General features: G+C 40.4%; 2 protein-coding genes and 1 pseudogene across 4 annotated transcripts in view; 2 read left to right on the forward strand and 1 right to left on the reverse strand.

The window, feature by feature from the left end:
* The window catches only part of LOC140560168 (stonustoxin subunit beta-like), a 2,210-nt pseudogene extending 1,886 nt beyond the window's left edge, over positions 1-324 (forward strand).
* herpud2 (HERPUD family member 2) overlaps positions 1-8,147 on the reverse strand; it is an 8,563-nt gene extending 416 nt beyond the window's left edge. Inside the window, exons 1-9 of one of the 3 annotated variants that reach the window (XM_072692574.1) lie at positions 8,049-8,147; positions 7,008-7,385; positions 6,007-6,108; positions 3,674-3,787; positions 1,778-1,932; positions 1,277-1,402; positions 670-1,008; positions 428-530; positions 1-242 (exon numbers count right to left, since the gene is read on the reverse strand). The exon at positions 1-242 is cut by the window's left edge and continues 416 nt beyond it. In XM_072692574.1, the coding sequence (XP_072548675.1) occupies positions 75-242; positions 428-530; positions 670-1,008; positions 1,277-1,402; positions 1,778-1,932; positions 3,674-3,787; positions 6,007-6,108; positions 7,008-7,154 (1,254 nt within the window). In that variant the 5' untranslated portion in view covers positions 7,155-7,385; positions 8,049-8,147 and the 3' untranslated portion in view covers positions 1-74. Of the gene's footprint in view, positions 243-427; positions 531-669; positions 1,009-1,276; positions 1,403-1,777; positions 1,933-3,673; positions 3,788-6,006; positions 6,109-7,007 lie in introns of all 3 variants that reach the window. The other 2 variants (XM_072692573.1, XM_072692575.1) reach the window with 2 other exon arrangements.
* A 2,962-nt stretch (positions 8,148-11,109) lies between these two features.
* dpy19l1l (dpy-19-like 1, like (H. sapiens)) overlaps positions 11,110-20,000 on the forward strand; it is a 20,158-nt gene continuing 11,267 nt past the window's right edge. The window contains exons 1-9 of the mRNA XM_072692571.1: positions 11,110-11,555; positions 12,081-12,105; positions 13,051-13,138; positions 14,771-14,908; positions 15,622-15,742; positions 16,829-16,922; positions 17,423-17,480; positions 17,883-17,974; positions 18,118-18,217. Of these exons, the coding sequence (XP_072548672.1) occupies positions 11,333-11,555; positions 12,081-12,105; positions 13,051-13,138; positions 14,771-14,908; positions 15,622-15,742; positions 16,829-16,922; positions 17,423-17,480; positions 17,883-17,974; positions 18,118-18,217 (939 nt within the window). The 5' untranslated portion in view covers positions 11,110-11,332. The remainder of the gene's footprint in view (positions 11,556-12,080; positions 12,106-13,050; positions 13,139-14,770; positions 14,909-15,621; positions 15,743-16,828; positions 16,923-17,422; positions 17,481-17,882; positions 17,975-18,117; positions 18,218-20,000) is intronic.

Below are 20,000 nucleotides of genomic sequence, written 5' to 3' on the forward strand. Positions count from 1 at the left end.
CCGGACTTTCAGCTGGAGTTACGATTTCTATTCGTTTCTGTTCATTCGTGTGTTTGTTTATCTGGTCTGTTGGTTTAGTTGGTGGCGCGAGGCGGACCCTCGGGCACTAAAGAGGTGAAGAAAGTGCTGATGAATGACCATGTGGTCGTCAGAAAGCCCGGTCTGGCCAGAGCTGTGTCCTCAGGGCCTTCCTCCCCACTCTCGCCATCGTCATCCTCAATCCCTTCATCCATGATCCGCTCCTGCAGGAGAGAGAGATTAGGACTAGAATCAGTATTAAGAACAGTACTAAGTACATAAACACTGTATTAGGGCTACAAATAAACTACACTGTTCATCAGTCTACGAGTTCACTGTGAAGATCCTGAGGAGACCTCTGGGGTAGCAGTACAGTACAGTAGGGGGCGCTATACTGTACATGTGTTACCATTTCCTGCATGTCGTTGTTTCTCTCAGCTTCATCCTGCGGGCCTTCTGCTGCTACTGGGTTCTGCAGCTCCGCTCTGAATGGGAACCAGCCAGCCTGGTGCCTAGCGCACACACACACACACACACACACACACACACACACACACACACACACACACACACACTCAATAAGAAGAACGAGCAGAAAGTAAAGGATGGTCTCTCAGCTGTACTGATCCGGGATGCTCTGACTGAACTCACAGGTAGACGAGCAGCATGGCGCCGATCACCATGACAAAGCGGCTGAAGGAGGAGTAGAAGTAGACGATGCTGAGCAGAATAGCAGCACGCGAGACTGTGTACAGCCAGTCCAGCCAATCACGGTTCAGCTCATCCTCGTTCAGCATAGCCCCACCCTGAGCGTTCATCTGCAGGTTCTGATTAGCTGGCTGCTCCTCTGGGACGGGATTGGGGGCAGGGTTTGGCCCCATAGGGGCTGCGGGTTCGTTGGGCGGTGCTGGAACCGGGGTAGGGTGTGGACTAGAAGGAGGCGGAGGCGGGGGCTCTGAGGGGGCCTGGGAAGCAGCCATCACAGCTTGACTGGAGAGGAAGTGAACAGGAAGGTTTAGAAATTAGACTCAGTTATTAGTGTGTGATAAAGACACACTTAAAGTCTTTCAGTGTCTTAAACTAATGTGTTACAGGATTATAGAATAACAAGAGTTTAATGAACTTAATAGAAGGATTGTCTCCATTTAGGTCAGTCTGTTTCCCTAACCCTCTGCACCACCCATCTCAAACCATGTCCCGCCTCTCTCTGGACAGTTCTGTCCTAGTTTAGGAACAACTGGCCCAGTAAATGACTTACTATTGCATATAGTACTGGCGGGCGTACATCTGCTGCCACCACAGCATCTGCATAGGTGTGTATACAGGGTGTGCTGGGAGTCCAGCAGAAGGAGCTGCCAGTGTGGAGAACGGCATTCCCTGAGGCCTAAGACACAAAAACCCACAAACAAACTTATGCACACACACACACACACACACACACACACACTACAAACACCACCTGTTTCAACACTGTTTTTAACATGCTTTCTGTCCAGGTTTAATTAGTTTATTTTTTTAATAATTCTGTTAAGACATGGTTTCTGTCTGATTTTCATTGGTTAATTTTCATATCATTTTTATTTATTATTACTTTTGTCAGATTCAAGTCATTTCTGTGACCATTGTGGGTTTTTCATTAACCGGTGGGGTACCAACAATTTTGTCCACGTGTGTATGCTTAACAGGGAGGACAGATATTGTTAGCTATAACTAATTAACTAGTAACAGAAAGCTAACTAGACAGCTCTGATTCATTTACCACTGCACTGCGTCTGTGGGGTCAGGAGTCAATCCACGAGCATGTGTAGGACCCCCTCGGTGCCGCAGCCCATCTGAACTTCCTGTGATGGAGGGGCCAGGAACATCCTGATAGGACACAGTAACTGAGGGGGAGGGGCCAAAAGTCTCAGCATTCTAAGGAGAAACAGATGTATGCCACAAATTTTAATGCAATTAGTTTTAAACATCTAATTCCTACACTAACCCATCCCTTATACAGATCTGCCACGACAGACTTGGTTCTCCTTTCTATGATTCTTGATATAAAGTTTAATAACGAAAACAAATGAAATAAAATACATTAAAAAAAATAATAAATGTATTTTAACATCAACTTGTCATGACTCTGCCGAGGACTTCGGCTGTTTGGTACACCATTTCCCAGAATCCTCTGGGAGACACTATGAGTGATCATATGACTCCCACCAGCAACTCATGCTCTCAGTCACCTGAATTCTAATCTGTACCACCTGTTGTACCTTCATGCCACCATCTGAACTGTGTCCTCCTGACAAAAGGTTCATCCCATCATCCTGTAGAGATAGGCTAATCTGGTCTGCCTGTAGTTGACAGATTCTCGAAAGGCATTCCCACAACTACCCACAGCGTTTCAAACTGCAGCAGCCTTATTTCAACAAGGTGTGGAGAGCATTTATGGTTTTGAGAATCAGCTGGATTGGTTACTTTATGTGCCATGTCTCAGGTTTGTGGACGTGGAGCAGATGGACGCTAGTGTTTCAGGGAGCTCCCGTGTCTGTGTTACCTTCTGGCTCTCTCCTTTTAATTAGACTGTTATAGTCAGACCTGCCGGAGTCGTCAGACACACTCTGATACTGATCAACATTCTCTGATCTCTATAAAATCCTCTCAGAACTAACTCTGTCTCTTCACCTTCTCCCAGTAAACAGACTGACCTTTTAGAAGATTGACCGCTGGGGTTCTATCTACCTGCGTTAGACCAGCTGCCCACCCTCCTGCAACTGCTACCTGCCTAATGGCCTTCTTAACTATCTGCCACTATTAATATTACCCCTATTAACTATCATTCCTCTCATTACTCTGACCATCACTGCTATAACTATATTAATTTATAATACACCATGATTATTATAGACATATTAAGATTATGTTGCACACCTGAGCAGTACAACAGTCTTGGTGGTTCGGTGACTTTTGTCAATAATTCATAAATAGTTCTGATCAGAGGAGGATGGGTCGGGTCCCCCTTGTGAGCCTTGGTTCCTCCCAGGTTTCTTCCTCCAGCTCTGAGGGAGTTTTTCCTGTACTGTGGTCTTTTGCTGCTCCCTGGAGGTCTCAGGTGTTAATGTTATCTTGTGTTGTTGATTTCTTGTCTTTTTACTAATTACTGATTCTGTAAAGCTGCTTTGTGAAAACACCAGTTATTAAAAGCTATACTAATACATTAGATTTGATTAGATTTTCATGGCACACCATGTCAACAGTGGTACCCAGCCTGGATATTAAACACAATCAGGTAACCTCATTAGAACAAGAAGAGCTCTGACCTAATATCAAATCCAGCACTGGTGTATAACCATGAAGCGCCATCTAGTGATCATTTTATGTCAGTAACAGTAAAAGCAGCACAGCACTACTTGTAGGTAGTCTCAGCCATCAGATGACTGGAGGTTGCTGCACACACAGTGTTTGTGTCTGATGTCGGATACATGTGTAGACCTATTATGCTGCTCTTATCAGATCCAGAGAAATCAGAATCTCGTGTGTTGATGATGGATTAGGTAGTTCCTGTTCCACCGTATTCAGAATTCTGATATTGACGTGTCAATCAGTATCAGTTCTCGTGACATCATAGTACAGGTAAATGTAGGTGGAAGTAAAGGTGTAGTGGACTCACGGTGGCACTGTGATCAGAGGTCACGGAGGGGCTGGTGAGGTCACTGCTGTCAGCAGACGGAGTGGAGGGGCTGCGTGGTGCACACACCAAGTGTACCATGTGATACTCCTCCTGCTGCGAGACCAAGACGACAAGGCAGTCAATGCTAACAGCTTTTCAACCAACAGTAAAAGTTCAGTCTCTACTCACTACACCAGAGGTCTTCAAATTAGAGCTTGTGGCATAGAGCTTACATTCAACCCTCAATCCAGCTTCTACACTCTGAGGCCAGTCCGGTTCATTCAGTGGACTACCAGAACCTGGATTCTAGTTCCAGAACTGAGGACCTCTGCCTTTTAGGGTTAACTCTGTCCCATTCTGAGCCACTCTGTGAACTCTGGAGGCCCATCAGGATAACTATTTATTTTGGACGATATATTGTCCCAGAAATAACCGCTATAAATTATATTATTATTATTTTGAATTTTTTTAAAGATCAATTTAAAGTTCTAATTAGGGATGCACCGATCCCGCTTTTTCAGTTCTAATACGATACATATCTTAGCATATCGGTCAATACCCGACACCAATCTGATACCATGATCTGATGCAGAATTATTAAACCATATATCTCACCATGTGGGAGAAAGACTTATGGTATCAGAATTGACTTAAAAATGACTGTACTAACTTTGTAAAACAAAATATAACAATTTAACACAATGAACTAAATTGCTATTTATTTGTCACAAAATAATAATAATAAACAATTTTGAAGGACCTCGACACAGCATTTAAATTCAAAACAAAAATATTACAATTAAAATATAAAAATAAATCAAATCTATCAGCCAAAACTAAGTAGCTTTAATTTGTCAAACACACAAACAGTAATCAATCTTATTTTAAATATTTAGAGTAAACATTCATTCAAAATAAAATCTAGCAGCTGAACCTGAGCATAAATAAGTAACTTGGCCAAACATACCAGCAGTAATCAAACACTGCAAACATGTAAACATCTGGTGCAGTCTACACCAAGAAATTACAGTGAAAGGATCGGCCCAGTGGATCGGCCCAATTATACGATACCTGATCCAGCTAATTTTGTTAATTTCAGGACCAATATCCGATCTGAATATCGAATCGGTGAATCCCTAGTTTTAATTATTAAAAATATTCATACATTAGAATTTAAATATAAAGAACTTAATAAAACATAAAAACTAAATAAAAAATGAAATTAAATAAATAAAACCACTGTTTTTATACAGAGTCGACACACTGGCTCCTTTACGTTAATGGGCTCTCTTTGTTAGGTACACACGATGGACAACATCGAGCACAGCACAAATCGAATCCGTCATTATGCTAAGAGTCGGATCACATCATGTCTGTTTGCACAATGATAATGCTTAATTTAACCTCCTACTGCTCTCCTACGGTAATAATCCATATGGGTTCTCACTGGTCAGTTAGGTCCATTTTTATCACTGACTGTAGAAAACATGGAGCCAAGAGGCCAGGACTGTCCGCCACGTTGTCAAATCTGCAACCAGTGCCTGCTCAATAGAGACCAGAGGCGGAGCCAGACTCACCTACTCATTAAGTAGCCCCGCCCCCTTCTCCCAGACCGTCTTCACTGAGCTTCCTGTGCAGAAGAATAGCGGATTTCCCCCTGGACTCCCAGTCTGTCCGGTAAGTGGAACAGTGCTCCAGCAGTAAAAGTGCAGCTCATGTAAGTTCCCCTACAGCTCAGCTCCTCCATGTACTGAACAGAGAGGACGCCATACAGGTCCTGCTGCAGACGAGCGCTCTCTTCCAGCCAAGGCTGTCTGTCAATCACCACATTTCTAAGTGTAGCCCCGCCTTCTTACTATAGAGCAGAGTAAGGGTTAAACTGATTTCTGGGGGCCAATGGGTCAAGATCAGCACAGGGAGAACTACCTGCTGGAGGTTGGAGACACTTCTGGAGATGGAGAGTCAGTTTAGAGTTCTTTCCGAACTGCTGCCGATGCAAAATCACTGGGTAACCAACCAAAGCGCTCTGTGGAAAGTGCAGGCTAACAGACGCCCGTGCCGGCCAGCATCACACTGAAGTGAGGTGGGGACAGCGACAGAGCCACCTACTCACCCAAGAACAAGGCCAGATGTGTTTTCCTGGGTTTCGGCTGCTGACGGCAGGCAGAATCTGCTTCACCTTTGAGAGGCGCCGTGCTGTCCATGTTTTCTACAGTCATTGATCTTTATCGCTCTGCCTTTTAAAATCTCTGATTACTTGATTAATATGATAAATAATAACTGCATTACTAATATAATAATCAGTGACAGTCCCAGTCTACTGTAACACTGACCGTCTCTGTGTCACGCCTTCGTACCGTTCTCAGAACATCCCGGAGCTGCTGGTGGTCCTGCAGGAGACGCCCGGAGTAAACCAGCCTCTGCTCTTTAGACATCTACAACACAGAACACACACTCACACTATCTGACCTGCTACAAATAACTACAGCTATTTAGAGCCGGACTGATGGCCTGGGTCTCCGTCGCTCAGCCCTTCTGAGAAATGCACATTAGGGGGTTGAAAAGAAATGCACAGAAATGGAGCGTAGTTGCAAGTGGGCGGGGTAGAAAGGAGCCAATCAGAGGCTTTTCTGGCTCAAACATTGCTGTTGTGACCAGCAGGACATTCAGGAAGGTCGTCGCTTATTACTATACTGCATAATCAGGAGACGCAGAGTTATAGATGCAGTGGAACTGAATTCTCAACCTCTAGGGGGCGCACTAGCCATGGAACCAGACCAGAAACACCATGGAACCAGGTGAAGTGAAGTATGTCTCACACTTCAAAGGGGAATTCTGATTTAAAAAATCTAAATATTACAAATTAATATTGTTTTAATATTATTTTTTTGAATATTAATAAGTAATACACAGTAAGTTTGGTGTGAAACTGGGTCTAGAGAGTCAGAACTGTCTTCTGAGTTTTATATGGAATGATGATGATGATGATGATGATGGTAAAACAGTGAAGAATAGAGAATCTCAGCTAATGCAGTTCTCTTTAGGGACTACTTTCTGTAGCTGCACTACACCCTGCAGCATGTATCCCTCCACCATTTTAATGATCTGGTTCTAAAAGCAGGTTCTAGAGCCGAACTCTTCTCAGAACTCTGGTAGAACCGTGTCTCAGGCATCAGGCAGCGTCTTCATCACCATTAGGTGAAGAACTTTCTGTGAGGAGCTTTTATTAGAGCTTTAGACGTCTGCTTCCCTTCACCTCCACTGTAAACAGAGAACACCAAACCCACAATCTTCATAAATAATGCAGTGGAAGACCTGGAGGTACCCGACTCACCGGTTTACTGGGGTACACGTCGGAGATGTGCTTCTTCAGCTTCTCGACGGTCCAGTCCAGGAAGCAGCTGATGGTCTGGTCTTCATATTTCTGGTTCGGAGCCCGGATAATGAGGGTGACCGGACTGTCGGCTGCATCCTGGTCCATCTTTCATTATAATGGAGCAAAGCTGCTGTGGAGCGTCCCGAGCCTCAGCACAGGCCGCCCTGCACGCGAAGGGAAACCTGCCTTTCTGAAACTGGGCTCATGAAAGCGGGAATAAAGGCATCCCTTTAGGGTCTGCGGTGGGCAGCAGTAGCTTCTGGTTCGGTCTCAGTGTCCAACATTACGGGATTCTTCCATTGTGATGACCGTGGCACAAAAGCGCCTCTTTTCAGCCTGTCGGAGACAAACAGCGATGAGGACAACAATGATTTAGATGATTCTGACAGTTCTGTGTTTGGGTTCTGTCAATGGACTACTTACTATTGTGCAGGGGACATCAGTTACAGATCACATAAACAGCATTATTCTAACCTTAAACTAACGTAAATGGCTGATATGTTGTGCACAGTGGACGCAGATCCATCACTGTTTAGGTTCTGATTGTTATAAAAGCAACAACACAGAAGTACAGCTCAAATTACGAGGTTGTGGTGGGCTTGTTTTCGGAATTATTCCGTTCCACCTTAAATTGCGCAGCAGCTGCAGTCCGGAGCCTGGGCTGCCAGACTGGCACTAATGCAGCATTTAAGGTGGAACGGAATAATTCCGAAAACAAGGAAACTTAAGCGTCGTGCTCAGATATTTCACAAAAACATGCATATCCAAGAGGCACAAACTAAACAACAGTGAAGTAACATGTAATAAAATGGGTCAACTTTCATTATTTCTCCTCTTTAAACATTTAAAACCATAATAATCACCAGGTAACTGCAGTCATCTAGCTACCAGCGCTAAAGCTAAAGAGCTAGCTAGCTAACAGGGTCGAAATAAACACCTCAGGCCACTAAAACGAGCCTAGATTTCACCATTTAAATCATTTCTAAGAAATAACTTAACAAATTCAGCCTTTAATGGTCGTTTTGTAGCAGAGTGCTGTGTTTACACCCAGCTTCTCCACCCAGGCGCTGCTTCACCTATAAAACGGAAGCGAACACGACACCGGAAGTAGTGTATAAATATAAATAATAAACTAATACAAATAATATTTTAACCTTTTAAATGATAAAATCGATTAGTTTTGCCATGACGTTCATCTATGAATCGCAAACTAATATTTTGGATGTCACTGGTAGACTGGTAGCATTATACTTCTACTGCGTCTCACAGTTTTTATATGTATTTCGTTACTATATTTATTATCATAAATATTATTATCATAAATATTATTATCTTAAATGTTATTATTTCCGTCTGCTAATCTATTAATAACGTAATAATAAATACTGTATTATTATCGTTGTTATCATTGACATGTATAAGCAATGCCACATCGTGACGTCACTGGCCACGACAGAAAGAGTGGAAATATTAGAAATAATTTACAAATAACTGGAATAGTTTTTTAGTTATGGTGTTTCTGTGTGAAGCTTATGTGAAGCTCAACTGGCGAGACGAAGAACTGAAGTATTTAGTTTTTTATTTATTATTGTTTTGTTTATAATGCTGTGATTAATATCTAATGAGCTACATTGATTACTGAGCTATATTTGCTTTTGTTTTTTAATATGCCTGCAGGACACAGACGCTTTTGTGGCTGGCTGATTTAACTTTTATCTTACAGAGGTGTCTTGTTGCCAAGCTAAATTTAAAAGAAGATATTCTTCGTCAGCATTTAAAAACTTAGCATTATAAAATATGTTGTATCGTAAAACAAAGATGTTATAATTATGACAAAGAACATCTTGTAATTACAAGACAGTATCTTGCTTTTATAATATGTCTTTAAAAAGAAGTGCCATTATTTTTGACATGATATTACAAAGAATGTGGATGAGATCATATGTTGTAACATTTTTACTTCTGTTGCAATTATAACATAAAACATCTTGTAATTATGGGAAAAAACAATATTACCTTAACTTAAACCTTAACCTTAACCAACCCAACCCAACCTAACCTAACCTAACCTAACCCAACCCAACCTAACCTAACCCAACCTTAACCCCAACCCAACCAACCCAACCCAACCCAACCCAACCAAACCTAACCTAACCTTATCCCAAACCCAACTCAACCTATTCCTAACCTCACTCAACCCTAACCCTAACTTAACCTATCCCTAACCTCACTCAACCCTAACCCTAACTTAACATATCCCTAATTTAACTCAACCATAACTTAACCTATCCCTAACCTAACTCAACCCTAACCGTATCTTAACCTATCCCTAACCTAACTCAACCCTAACATAACCTATTCCTAACCTAACTCAACCCTAACCCTATCTTAACCTATCCCTAACCTAACTCAACCCTATCTTAACCTATTCCTAACCTAACTCAACCCTAACCCTATCTTAACCTATCCCTAACCTAACTCAACCCTAACCCTATCTTAACCTATCCCTAACCTAACTCAACCCTATCTTAACCTATTCCTAACCTAACTCAACCCTAACCCTATCTGAACCTATCCCTAACCTAACTCAACCCTAAGTTAACATATCCCTAACCTAACTCAACCCTAACCCTATCTTAACATATCCCTAACCTAACTCAACCCTAACTTAACCTATCCCTAACCTAACTCAACCCTAACTTAACCTATCCCTAACCTAACTCAACCCTAACCCTATCTTAACATATCCCTAACCTAACTCAACCCTATCTTAACCTATCCCTAACCTAACTCAACCCTAACTTAACCTATCCCTAACCTAACTCAACCCTAACTTAACCTATTCCTAACCTAATTCAACCCTAACTTAACCTATTCCTAACCTAACTCAACCCTAACCCTATCTTAACCTATCCCTAACTTAACCTATTCCTAACCTAACTCAACCCTAACCCTATCTTAATCTATCCCTAACCTAACTCAACCCTAACCCTATCTTAACCTATCCCTAACCTAACTCAACCCTAACTTAACCTATTCCTAGCCTCACTCAACCCTAACCCTATCTTAACCTATCCCTAACCTAACTCAACCCTAACCCTATCTTAACCTAACTCAACCCTAACCCTATCTTAACCTATCCCTAACCTAACTCAACCCTAACCCTATCTTAACCTATCCCTAACCTAACTCAACCCTAACTTAACCTATCCCTAACCTAACTCAACCCTAACTTAACCTATCCCTAACCTAACTCAACCCTATCTTAACCTATTCCTAACCCAACCCTATCTTAACCTATCCCTAACCTAACTCAACCCTATCTTAACCTATCTCTACCCTAACTCAACCCTAACTTAACCTATCCCTAACCTAACTCAACCCTAACCCTATCTTAACCTATCCCTAACCTAACTCAACCCTAACCCTATCTTAACCTATCCCTAACCTCATCCAACCCTAACTTAACCTATCCCTAACCTAACTCAACCCTAACCCTATCTTAACCTATCCCTAACCTAACTCAACCCTAACCCTATCTTAACCTATCCCTAACCTCATCCAACCCTAACTTAACCTATCCCTAACCTAACTCAACCCTAACCCTATCTTAACCTATCCCTAACCCAACTCAACCCTAACTTAACCTATCCCTAACCTAACTCAACCCTAACCCTGTCATCAATGGTCTGGAGCTCTAATCTCTAGGACAGCACTTGTTCTATTAGCTGTGTATAGATATTTAAATTGCTCTTGTTTGATTGGCTGATTGAACAGTTTGCTGATAATAACCTGAATAATATCGATTAGAATTGATTGATAGTGGTGATTAGTATCCGTATTGGTATTTAAAAATCAACATATCGATCTATGACCTTTCTCAGGAGCAGCAGAAACGTATTATTTCCGTGGCTGGGATCAATCAAACCATCACAGACATGTTGCGCATCTACAGAAATGTTTGATCAAATCACTTTGATCTAAATAATCCTGCGTTTCAGTCACCCGCGCGTGCGGCCTGAGCCCCGTTGCCACGGTTACCAACGCTTCCGCTCGCGCTGCGTCCAGCAGGTAGCGCTTGCGTGGCGATGCTAATGCTAATGCTAACGCTAACGCTAACGCTAACGCTACTCCTTCAGCTGCGCGTAGGGGCGAGGCTAAAGCTAACGGAGCCGCGGCGGTTCACTGCGAGCAGCAGCTGCAGCCCGTGCGGAGCCAACTGAGCTCAGACCCGCTGCTGATCAGCACACACGCCTCCTACTCCACTCCCGGGGCCAGGAGACATGGCAGCCAAGACAAAGAAGCAGGTCGTGAAGGAGCAGCAGGCGGGGGAGAGGGAGCGCAGCCCCGCGGCTCCGGGCAGAGGCAGGCGGGCTAGGGATAACAGAGCGCCGCCACAGGGGAGCCAGAACCCGGGCAGAGCTGGGAGCTTCACCGCGCTCCTGCGGAACCGACTCGGCCTGGGTCCGTCTGCCTTCATTAGGCTGCTGACTGTTCTAACTCTCGGTGAGATCAGCCTTTTAATTTTCTCAGATTTCAGCTGGGCTCGGTGTTGATTATATACCTGAGCCACGAAGAGAAACTTTTAATTTGATGTTTTTTCCATTTTTAAGAAAAAAAAAGTTCGTTTGAACCCTTCTGTTATTTTTATTTAGCTTTATTTGATCTGTTTTACTGTTACTTTATTTTGATTTATTTGTCTGCTTGTTGTTTGCATTTTTAGAGTTTAATTTATTTGTTAATTTTTATTTATTGTCCTAAAACCGAGGCTTTTAATTTGGATGGGAAACACAGCACATCAGCATGCACATCTGGATGTGAGAGATGCTCATTGGATGCAGTGTGCAGATGCTGTACAGTTCAGTGGCTGCAGAGTGAGCTCACTCCTCTGGCCCTCACAGCAGCCGGAGGGCTCAGGCTCCAGAGCTGCCCTCCTGTCCTGCAGCAGAGGATGGGCGTCCTGCTCTGACTGCTCTAACCCCTGCTCTAACCCCTGCTCTAACCCCTTCTCCTCCTCCTCTCTGCCCACAGCTGCCCTCGCAGGATCGTTCCACTGGTGAGATGAAAACTCTATTTATTATAGACAGCTGTAGTCCTGTATTGATATTGCACAGGATTATACTTCAGAAATGAGTCGCAATCCTAATGGTGATCCACGCAAAGCATACAGCAATACTTTCATCTAGGTTTTAGTGTAAAATGAGTTCAGCAGCTGAATATTATTTAATAAAATATAATAATATTTATAGCAGCAAGTAAAATCAGTTAACTTAATCTATAGCTGCTACAAAAAAATAAATGTATATAGCAGCTAAGTGAAAATAAAAAAATCATCAAATAGAAAAATATATAACAGCTAAAAAATGTAAAATAAAAATCTAATAATATAATAATCTGTAAATAATATTGTCAGTGTTTTTTATAACTTCTATTCTTTATGTTATGTGTGTATATATTGGTAATTTATCTAAGTTTTTGCATCTGAGTGTCTTGCTATCCCTTTGCTGCTGAGACACTGTGGGACTAATAAAGGATTATCTTATCTCTTATAAAAATCTATAACAGCTTAAAATTGTAAAATCTATATAGCGACTGAATTAAATATAAATGTTTAAAGCAGCTAAGTAAAAAATATTAAATAAAATAAAAATATATATAGCAGCAAAATATGTTTGAAATGTATAGAGCAACTGAATAAAATACAATAATACAAATAAATACAATGTAATATAAAAGTATACAATATCAAAAATGATTAAATATACAATGCATATATCAGCTGAATTAAAATATTACATTTGATAAAATATATAGCAGCTAAAAAATGTAAAAAAGAGAAAAAACAGCAGCTGGGAAGAATATACAATATCAAATATGATTAATATAAACTATATACAGCAGCTGGGGAAATCTAATGTGGCATATTGCATTTGTTTATATAAGAATGATGATAAATGAATAATAAATTGAATGTGAATAAATATGAACGTGTGTTTTTTAGGTACCATCTGTTTCATCTGTTTGAGAACGACAGACATTTCTCCCACATGTCCGGCTTGGAGAAGGAAATGGCCTTCAGGACTGAGATGGTACGCCTCGTTTCTTTCTCTCATTGTCCTTTAAGACACACTCAGGCGTTCACTGAGGAGATTATTCAGCCGATCCCTTTCTGATGCTGCACAGCCTTATCCCCCAAACCCCCCCCCCCCATTACCCTCCAAATAACCCCCCCAAATAAGCCCCCAAATAGCCCAGGCTCAGATTGTGTTCATCTCCCATTTAAACTGTCTGAAGGAAGCCACTGACCGTCCACTTCATTATTACTGTTTATTATGTTTAGGATTGGGACAAATGTTTGCATATAAATACAAACTTAATTAAGTTATTAATGATCAGATAATGACCTCAGCAGCACACAAACAGTGTAAAATCAGGGTTATTGGTTTATTTGATCATCCTCATAAAAACAGATGAATACACTAATACTGCTGCCTCTTACTGGATACAGAGATCGCTCAGCTGAGCCTCACACTCCGCTCTGGGCACTTACAGTAATGCTGAATGTACTCGCTCCTGCTTGGCGACTGAAAAGCAGAAGTAAACAAAAGGGTGTTCACGTTATTTACCGCCCAAACCGCGGGATTTTGGATCCTGACGTTTCTGTTAAAGTGGTTTAGAAAGTGGCATGCTGGGAGATTAGTGATTTTCAGTCTAGTGGAATCAATATACGCAATATATACACATTAATATACGCAATATGTAGACAACATATACACATTAATAACCCCAATATACACATTAATATACGCAATATGTAGACAACATATACACATTACTAACCCCAATATACACATTAATATACGCAATATATACACAACATATACACATCAATAACCCCAATATACACATTAATATACGCAATATATACACATTAATATACGCAATATGTAGACAACATATACACATTAATAACCCCAATATACACATTAATATATGCAATATATACACATTAATATACGCAATATGTAGACAACATATACACATTAATAACCCCAATATACACATTAATATATGCAATATATACACATTAATATACGCAATATGTAGACAACATATACACATTAATAACCCCAATATACACATTAATATATGCAATATATACACATTAATATACGCAATATGTAGACAACATATACACATTAATAACCCCAATATACACATTAATATACGCAATATATACACATTAATATACGCAATATGTACACAACATATACACATTAATAACCCCAATATACACATTAATATACGCAATATGTAGACAACATATACACATTAATATATGCAATATATACACAACATATACACATTAATAATCCTAATATACACATTAATATACGCAATATATACACATTAATATACACAATATGTACACAACATATACACATTAATAACCCCAATATACACATTAATATACGCAATATATACACAACATATACACATTAATATACGCAATATATACACATTAATATACGCAATATATACACAACATATACACATTAATAACTCCAATATATATACATTAATATATGCAATATATACACATTAATATAAGCAAACTACACACACTAATGTACAATGTGTGTGTGTGTATATGTTATATAATGTGTGTTATAAGCAGTATATAAAGTGAGCAGTATATAAAGTGTTTACTGTGATTTTAGGGGCTTTATTACTCCTACTTTAAAACCATTATCGAGGCTCCCACCTTCCTGAACGGGCTCCATCTCATCATGAACGACAGGCTGACGGAGTATCCCCTGATCATAAACACCCTCAAGAGGTTCAACCTGTACCCAGAGGTAAGATAAAGGGTTTACGCCCGTTCACATTAGATTACCCAGCCCAGCAGGATCATCATATTTACCTCAAATTTGCAGAAATAAAATCAATAATTTATTTACAGCAGCAGCTGTGTATTCTTGTTAAAGTGCACTGTAATGAATATTTAATTACTGGAACACTGGAGGTGGTGGGTGTGGGTGTGGGTGTGGGGAATTAGATCATGGCTGTGATTTGGTCACTGTAGAGCCCAGCTGTGAGTTTAAACAAAGTCCTTCTGAAGTTAAGTTTTAATCTTTGAAAGCTTTTAAGCGGGTCGTTATTATTAATTTATATATATATATATATATATATATATATATATATATATATATATATATATATATATATATAGATGGGTAGACAGATATACAGACAGATAGTATATATCTAGATAGATAGCTGGATTGGTAGATAGATAGGTAGATAAGTAGATAGGTATGTATATATGTAGAGAGAGATAGAGAGAGAAATAGATAGACATATATAGATAGATGTACAGATGGAAAGACAGAGATTTAGATTCAGTTCTCCAGTAGAAACAGATCCTCCAACAAAAGCAGGAGAAACTATTTTAAATATCCTTGCTTTTTAGAAAAAACAATAAACAAGCAAGTGTCCCAATACTTCTGTCCATATAGTTCCTGTGTTCTCTGAGTGTCCAGCTTTCCCCCTCTTATCCGTCTCTCTGCAGGTGGTCCTGGCCAGCTGGTACCGTGTGTACTCCACTGTAATGGGCTTCCTCAAGATCCCCACCAAGATGTGTTGGTCAATCAACAGGGGGGAGGGTCTGGATCCGGTGGACAGCTGTGAAGGTATTACTGACCACTAAAACACACCCAGGAGAGCTTAGAGGTGTAAAACAGGTTCCTTTGCATGGTCCTAAAGAATATGGTCACATTTTACAGAAGCAGATCAGATCTCTGAGTCCCAGTCTAGCCAACAGACACACAGACAGACAGTGGACTCAGACTGTCACCAGTCTCATCTCTGGAGACACGCCCCCAAACCCGCTCCTCTCTCAGCGAGTCTCTCAGAGCTCCTCCAGATCTTCATTAGCTGGTAGATGGATGTGGTTTAGGAGATGGTGGGACGTCCTGTAGTCTATAAACCCAAACAGAACCTTCTCCAGAGCTGAGGAACGCTGGAGGAACCGGAACCGTAAATGATAAAAATTAGACTGAAATGTTGTTTATTTACATAATTAAAAGTGTTATAATAGTACATAATAGTTTTCACACAATATTTTTATTGATCCAGTTAAAAGCTCAAATATGGATTATATTAATATTAATGAAGCTAAAGGAAATGTTTATGGAGAAAAATATCCTGTTTAACTATTGATTGTTTAATCACACAGCGGGTCAATAATACTGCTCCTCACAGTAGAGCCTAACAGGAGGGTGACGTACGGTGCGGCTGAGTGTGAGATCGGCGAGTGTCTGGCTGAGTGTCTGGCTGAGTGTCTGGCTGAGTGTCTCAGTGCCAGGTCAGAGTTAGAGCCCTCAGTGCCGGGTCAGACCTCTCATTGCCAAATAAGAACCTTCAGTGCCATGTCGGACCCCTTAGTGCCGGGTCAGAGTCCTGCTGTTAGCTGTGCTGAAGGGGGGGTGAGGACCAGCCGGCTCTCTGTGTGGTAAACGCTGCAGGCTGAAGCTCGGTAGCGCTGCTGCTATTCAGAGCTGGGCGTGGCGCCGCAGCGAGTGTGAGAAAGGGCTGAAGCTCAGTTAAACTCCCACTAAATTAAAGCTCACTTTCACTTCAGGTGTGGAAACACGTCTGCTCTGAAAGTGTGAGGTTCTAAACAGAAGCGCCGCTCGGTTCTCCGCTCCCGTCTCACTGCTGTCGCTCTGCCTCTGCTCAGCCGTGCTGTTAAAGGTGTGTGTGCTGCTCTGTCTCAGGAATGGGGGATCCTGCCTATTTCTATGTGACGTTCGTGTTCCTCCTGAACGGGGTCATGATGAGCCTGTTCTACCTTTATGGGACATATCTCAGGTAAAGGCCGGGGGTGATGAGTGTGGGTGATTATCGGGGGGTGATTAGTGAGGGGTGGGTCTTTAGTACTCTGTTAGTGGGGGTGATTAGTGAGGGGTGATTAGTGGGGGTGATAAGTAAGGGGTGGGTCTTTAGTACTCTGTCAGTAGGGGGTGATTAGCGGGGGGTGATTAGTGGGGGGTGATTAGTGAGGGGTGATAAGTGATGGGTAATTAATAGGGTAATTAGTGGGGGTAATTAGTGAGGGGTGGGTCTTTAGTACTCTGTTAGTAGGGGGTGATTAGTGAGGAGTGGGTCTTTAGTACTCTATTAGTGGGGGGTGATTAGCGGGGGTGATTAGTGAGGAGTGGGTCTTTAGTACTCTATTAGTGGGGGGTGATTAGTGAGGGGTGATTAGTGGGGGTGATGGGTGGGGGTGATTAGTGAGGGGTGGGTCTTTAGTACTCTGTCAGTAATTCAGTTTTATTAACGGCCCGCCTGTGTTCTGATTCTGGTTGCAGTGGCAGTCGGGTCGGTGGGGTGGTCACAGTGTCCTGTTTCTTTTTTAATCATGGAGAGGTAAGGACACACCCACCTGCTACATACAGGACTCATTAAGGCGATAGTTTGGTGAAAATGCTAATTTACTAACTAACCACCCAAGACTACAGAACATTAGCCTTGTAGCTCCAGCGCTAATTGGTGGGTTATAAGCTTCAGTTACTTCTTAGGTACTTTAGCCTCTTAGCTGTGGTGCTAACTGTTGCAGTAAACAATCAACAGACGTCTATACTACCTTTGCCTTGGAGCTCCTTTTGCATTTTAAGCTTCCGTTGCTTGGAAGCTACGTCACCCTCGTAGCTCTGTTGCTAATCGGTGGATAATAAGCTTCCATTGCTTGTTAGATGATTTAGAAAACCAGCGTTTTGGCTGCGGGTGGGTTGTTGGCTCTGTGTTACTGACTGTGGGCTGTGTTCTCAGAGTACGAGGGTGATGTGGACTCCACCCCTCAGAGAGAGTTTCTCCTACCCGTTCCTTGTTCTGCAGATGCTCCTCCTCACCTACATCCTCAGGTAACTTAGCTTGACTTATCAGTTTTATAATGTTGCAATAAAATCAATATAAAAGATTTTTTTAAAAAGGTCACTAACGTCAGTAGTTTTCTTGTTTCTGATTGGTTCTCCTGTTTCTCCCTGATGATGTTCTGTCTATGCAGGAGCCGTAAGCCGAGCCGTAACGCAGTGCTGGCTCTGTGTGTGTCTAATGTGGTGTTTATGTTACCCTGGCAGTTTGCTCAGTTCGTCTTGCTCACACAGGTGGGTTCTAATAACATTAATATCCAGTATGAAGCTCTAATAACATTAATATCCAGTATGAAGCTCTAATAGCATTAATATCCAGTATGAAGCTCTAATAGCATTAATATCCAGTATGAAGCTCTAATAACATTAATATCCAGTATGAAGTTCTAATTTCATTAATATCCAGTATGAAGCTCTAATTACATTAATATCCAGTATGAAGTTCTAATAACATTAATATCCAGTATGAAGCTCTAATATCATTAATATCCAGTATGAAGCTCTAATAGCATTAATATCCAGTATGAAGCTCTAATAGCATTAATATCCAGTATGAAGCTCTAATAACATTAATATCCAGTATGAAGTTCTAATTTCATTAATATCCAGTATGAAGCTCTAATTACATTAATATCCAGTATGAAGTTCTAATAACATTAATATCCAGTATGAAGCTCTAATTACATTAATATCCAGTATGAAGCTCTAATAGCATTAATATCCAGTATGAAGTTCTAATAGCATTAATATCCAGTATGACGCTCTAATATCATTAATTTCCAGTATGAAGCTCTAATAACATTAATATCCAGTATGAAGCTCTAATAACATTAATATCCAGTATGAAGTTCTAATAGCATTAATATCCAGTATGAAGCTCTAATATCATTAATTTCCAGTATGAAGCTCTAATAGCATTAATATCCAGTATGAAGCTCTAATAACATTAATATCCAGTATGAAGTTCTAATAGCATTAATATCCAGTATGAAGCTCTAATATCATTCATTTCCAGTATGAAGCTCTAATAGCATTAATATCCAGTATGAAGCTCTAATAGCATTAATTTCCAGTATGAATTTCTAATACCATTAATATCCAGTATGAAGTTCTAATAACATTAATATCCAGTATGAAGCTTTAATAACATTAATATCCAGTATGACGCTCTAATATCATTAATATCCAGTATGAAGCTCTAATATCATTAATATCCAGTATGAAGCTCTAATAACATTAATATCCAGTATGAAGTTCTAATAGCATTAATATCCAGTATGAAGCTCTAATAGCATTCATTTCCAGTATGAAGCTCTAATAGCATTAATATCCAGTATGAAGCTCTAATAGCATTAATATCCAGTATGAAGCTCTAATACCATTAATATCCAGTATGAAGCTCTAATAGCATTAATATCCAGTATGAAGCTCTAATACCATTAATATCCAGTATGAAGCTCTAATACCATTAATATCCAGTATGAAGCTCTAATACCATTAATATCCAGTATGAAGCTCTAATATAATTAATTTCCAGTATGAATTTCTAATACCATTAATATCCAGTATGAAGCTCTAATAACATTAATATCCAGTATGAAGTTCTAATAGCATTAATATCCAGTATGAAGCTCTAATATCATTAATTTCCAGTATGAAGCTCTAATAGCATTAATGTCCAGTATGAAGCTCTAATAACATTAATATCCAGTATGAAGTTCTAATAGCATTAATATCCAGTATGAAGCTCTAATATCATTCATTTCCAGTATGAAGCTCTAATAGCATTAATATCCAGTATGAAGCTCTAATAGCATTAATTTCCAGTATGAAGCTCTAATAGCATTAATTTCCAGTATGAAGCTCTAATAGCATTAATATCCAGTATGAAGCTCTAATAACATTAATATCCAGTATGAAGCTCTAATAACATTAATATCCAGTATGAAGCTCTAATACAATTAATTTCCAGTATGAATTTCTAATACCATTAATATCCAGTATGAAGTTCTAATAA

Source organism: Salminus brasiliensis, chromosome 1 (genome assembly GCF_030463535.1).
Source record: "Salminus brasiliensis chromosome 1, fSalBra1.hap2, whole genome shotgun sequence".
Lineage (NCBI taxonomy): Eukaryota > Metazoa > Chordata > Actinopteri > Characiformes > Bryconidae > Salminus > Salminus brasiliensis.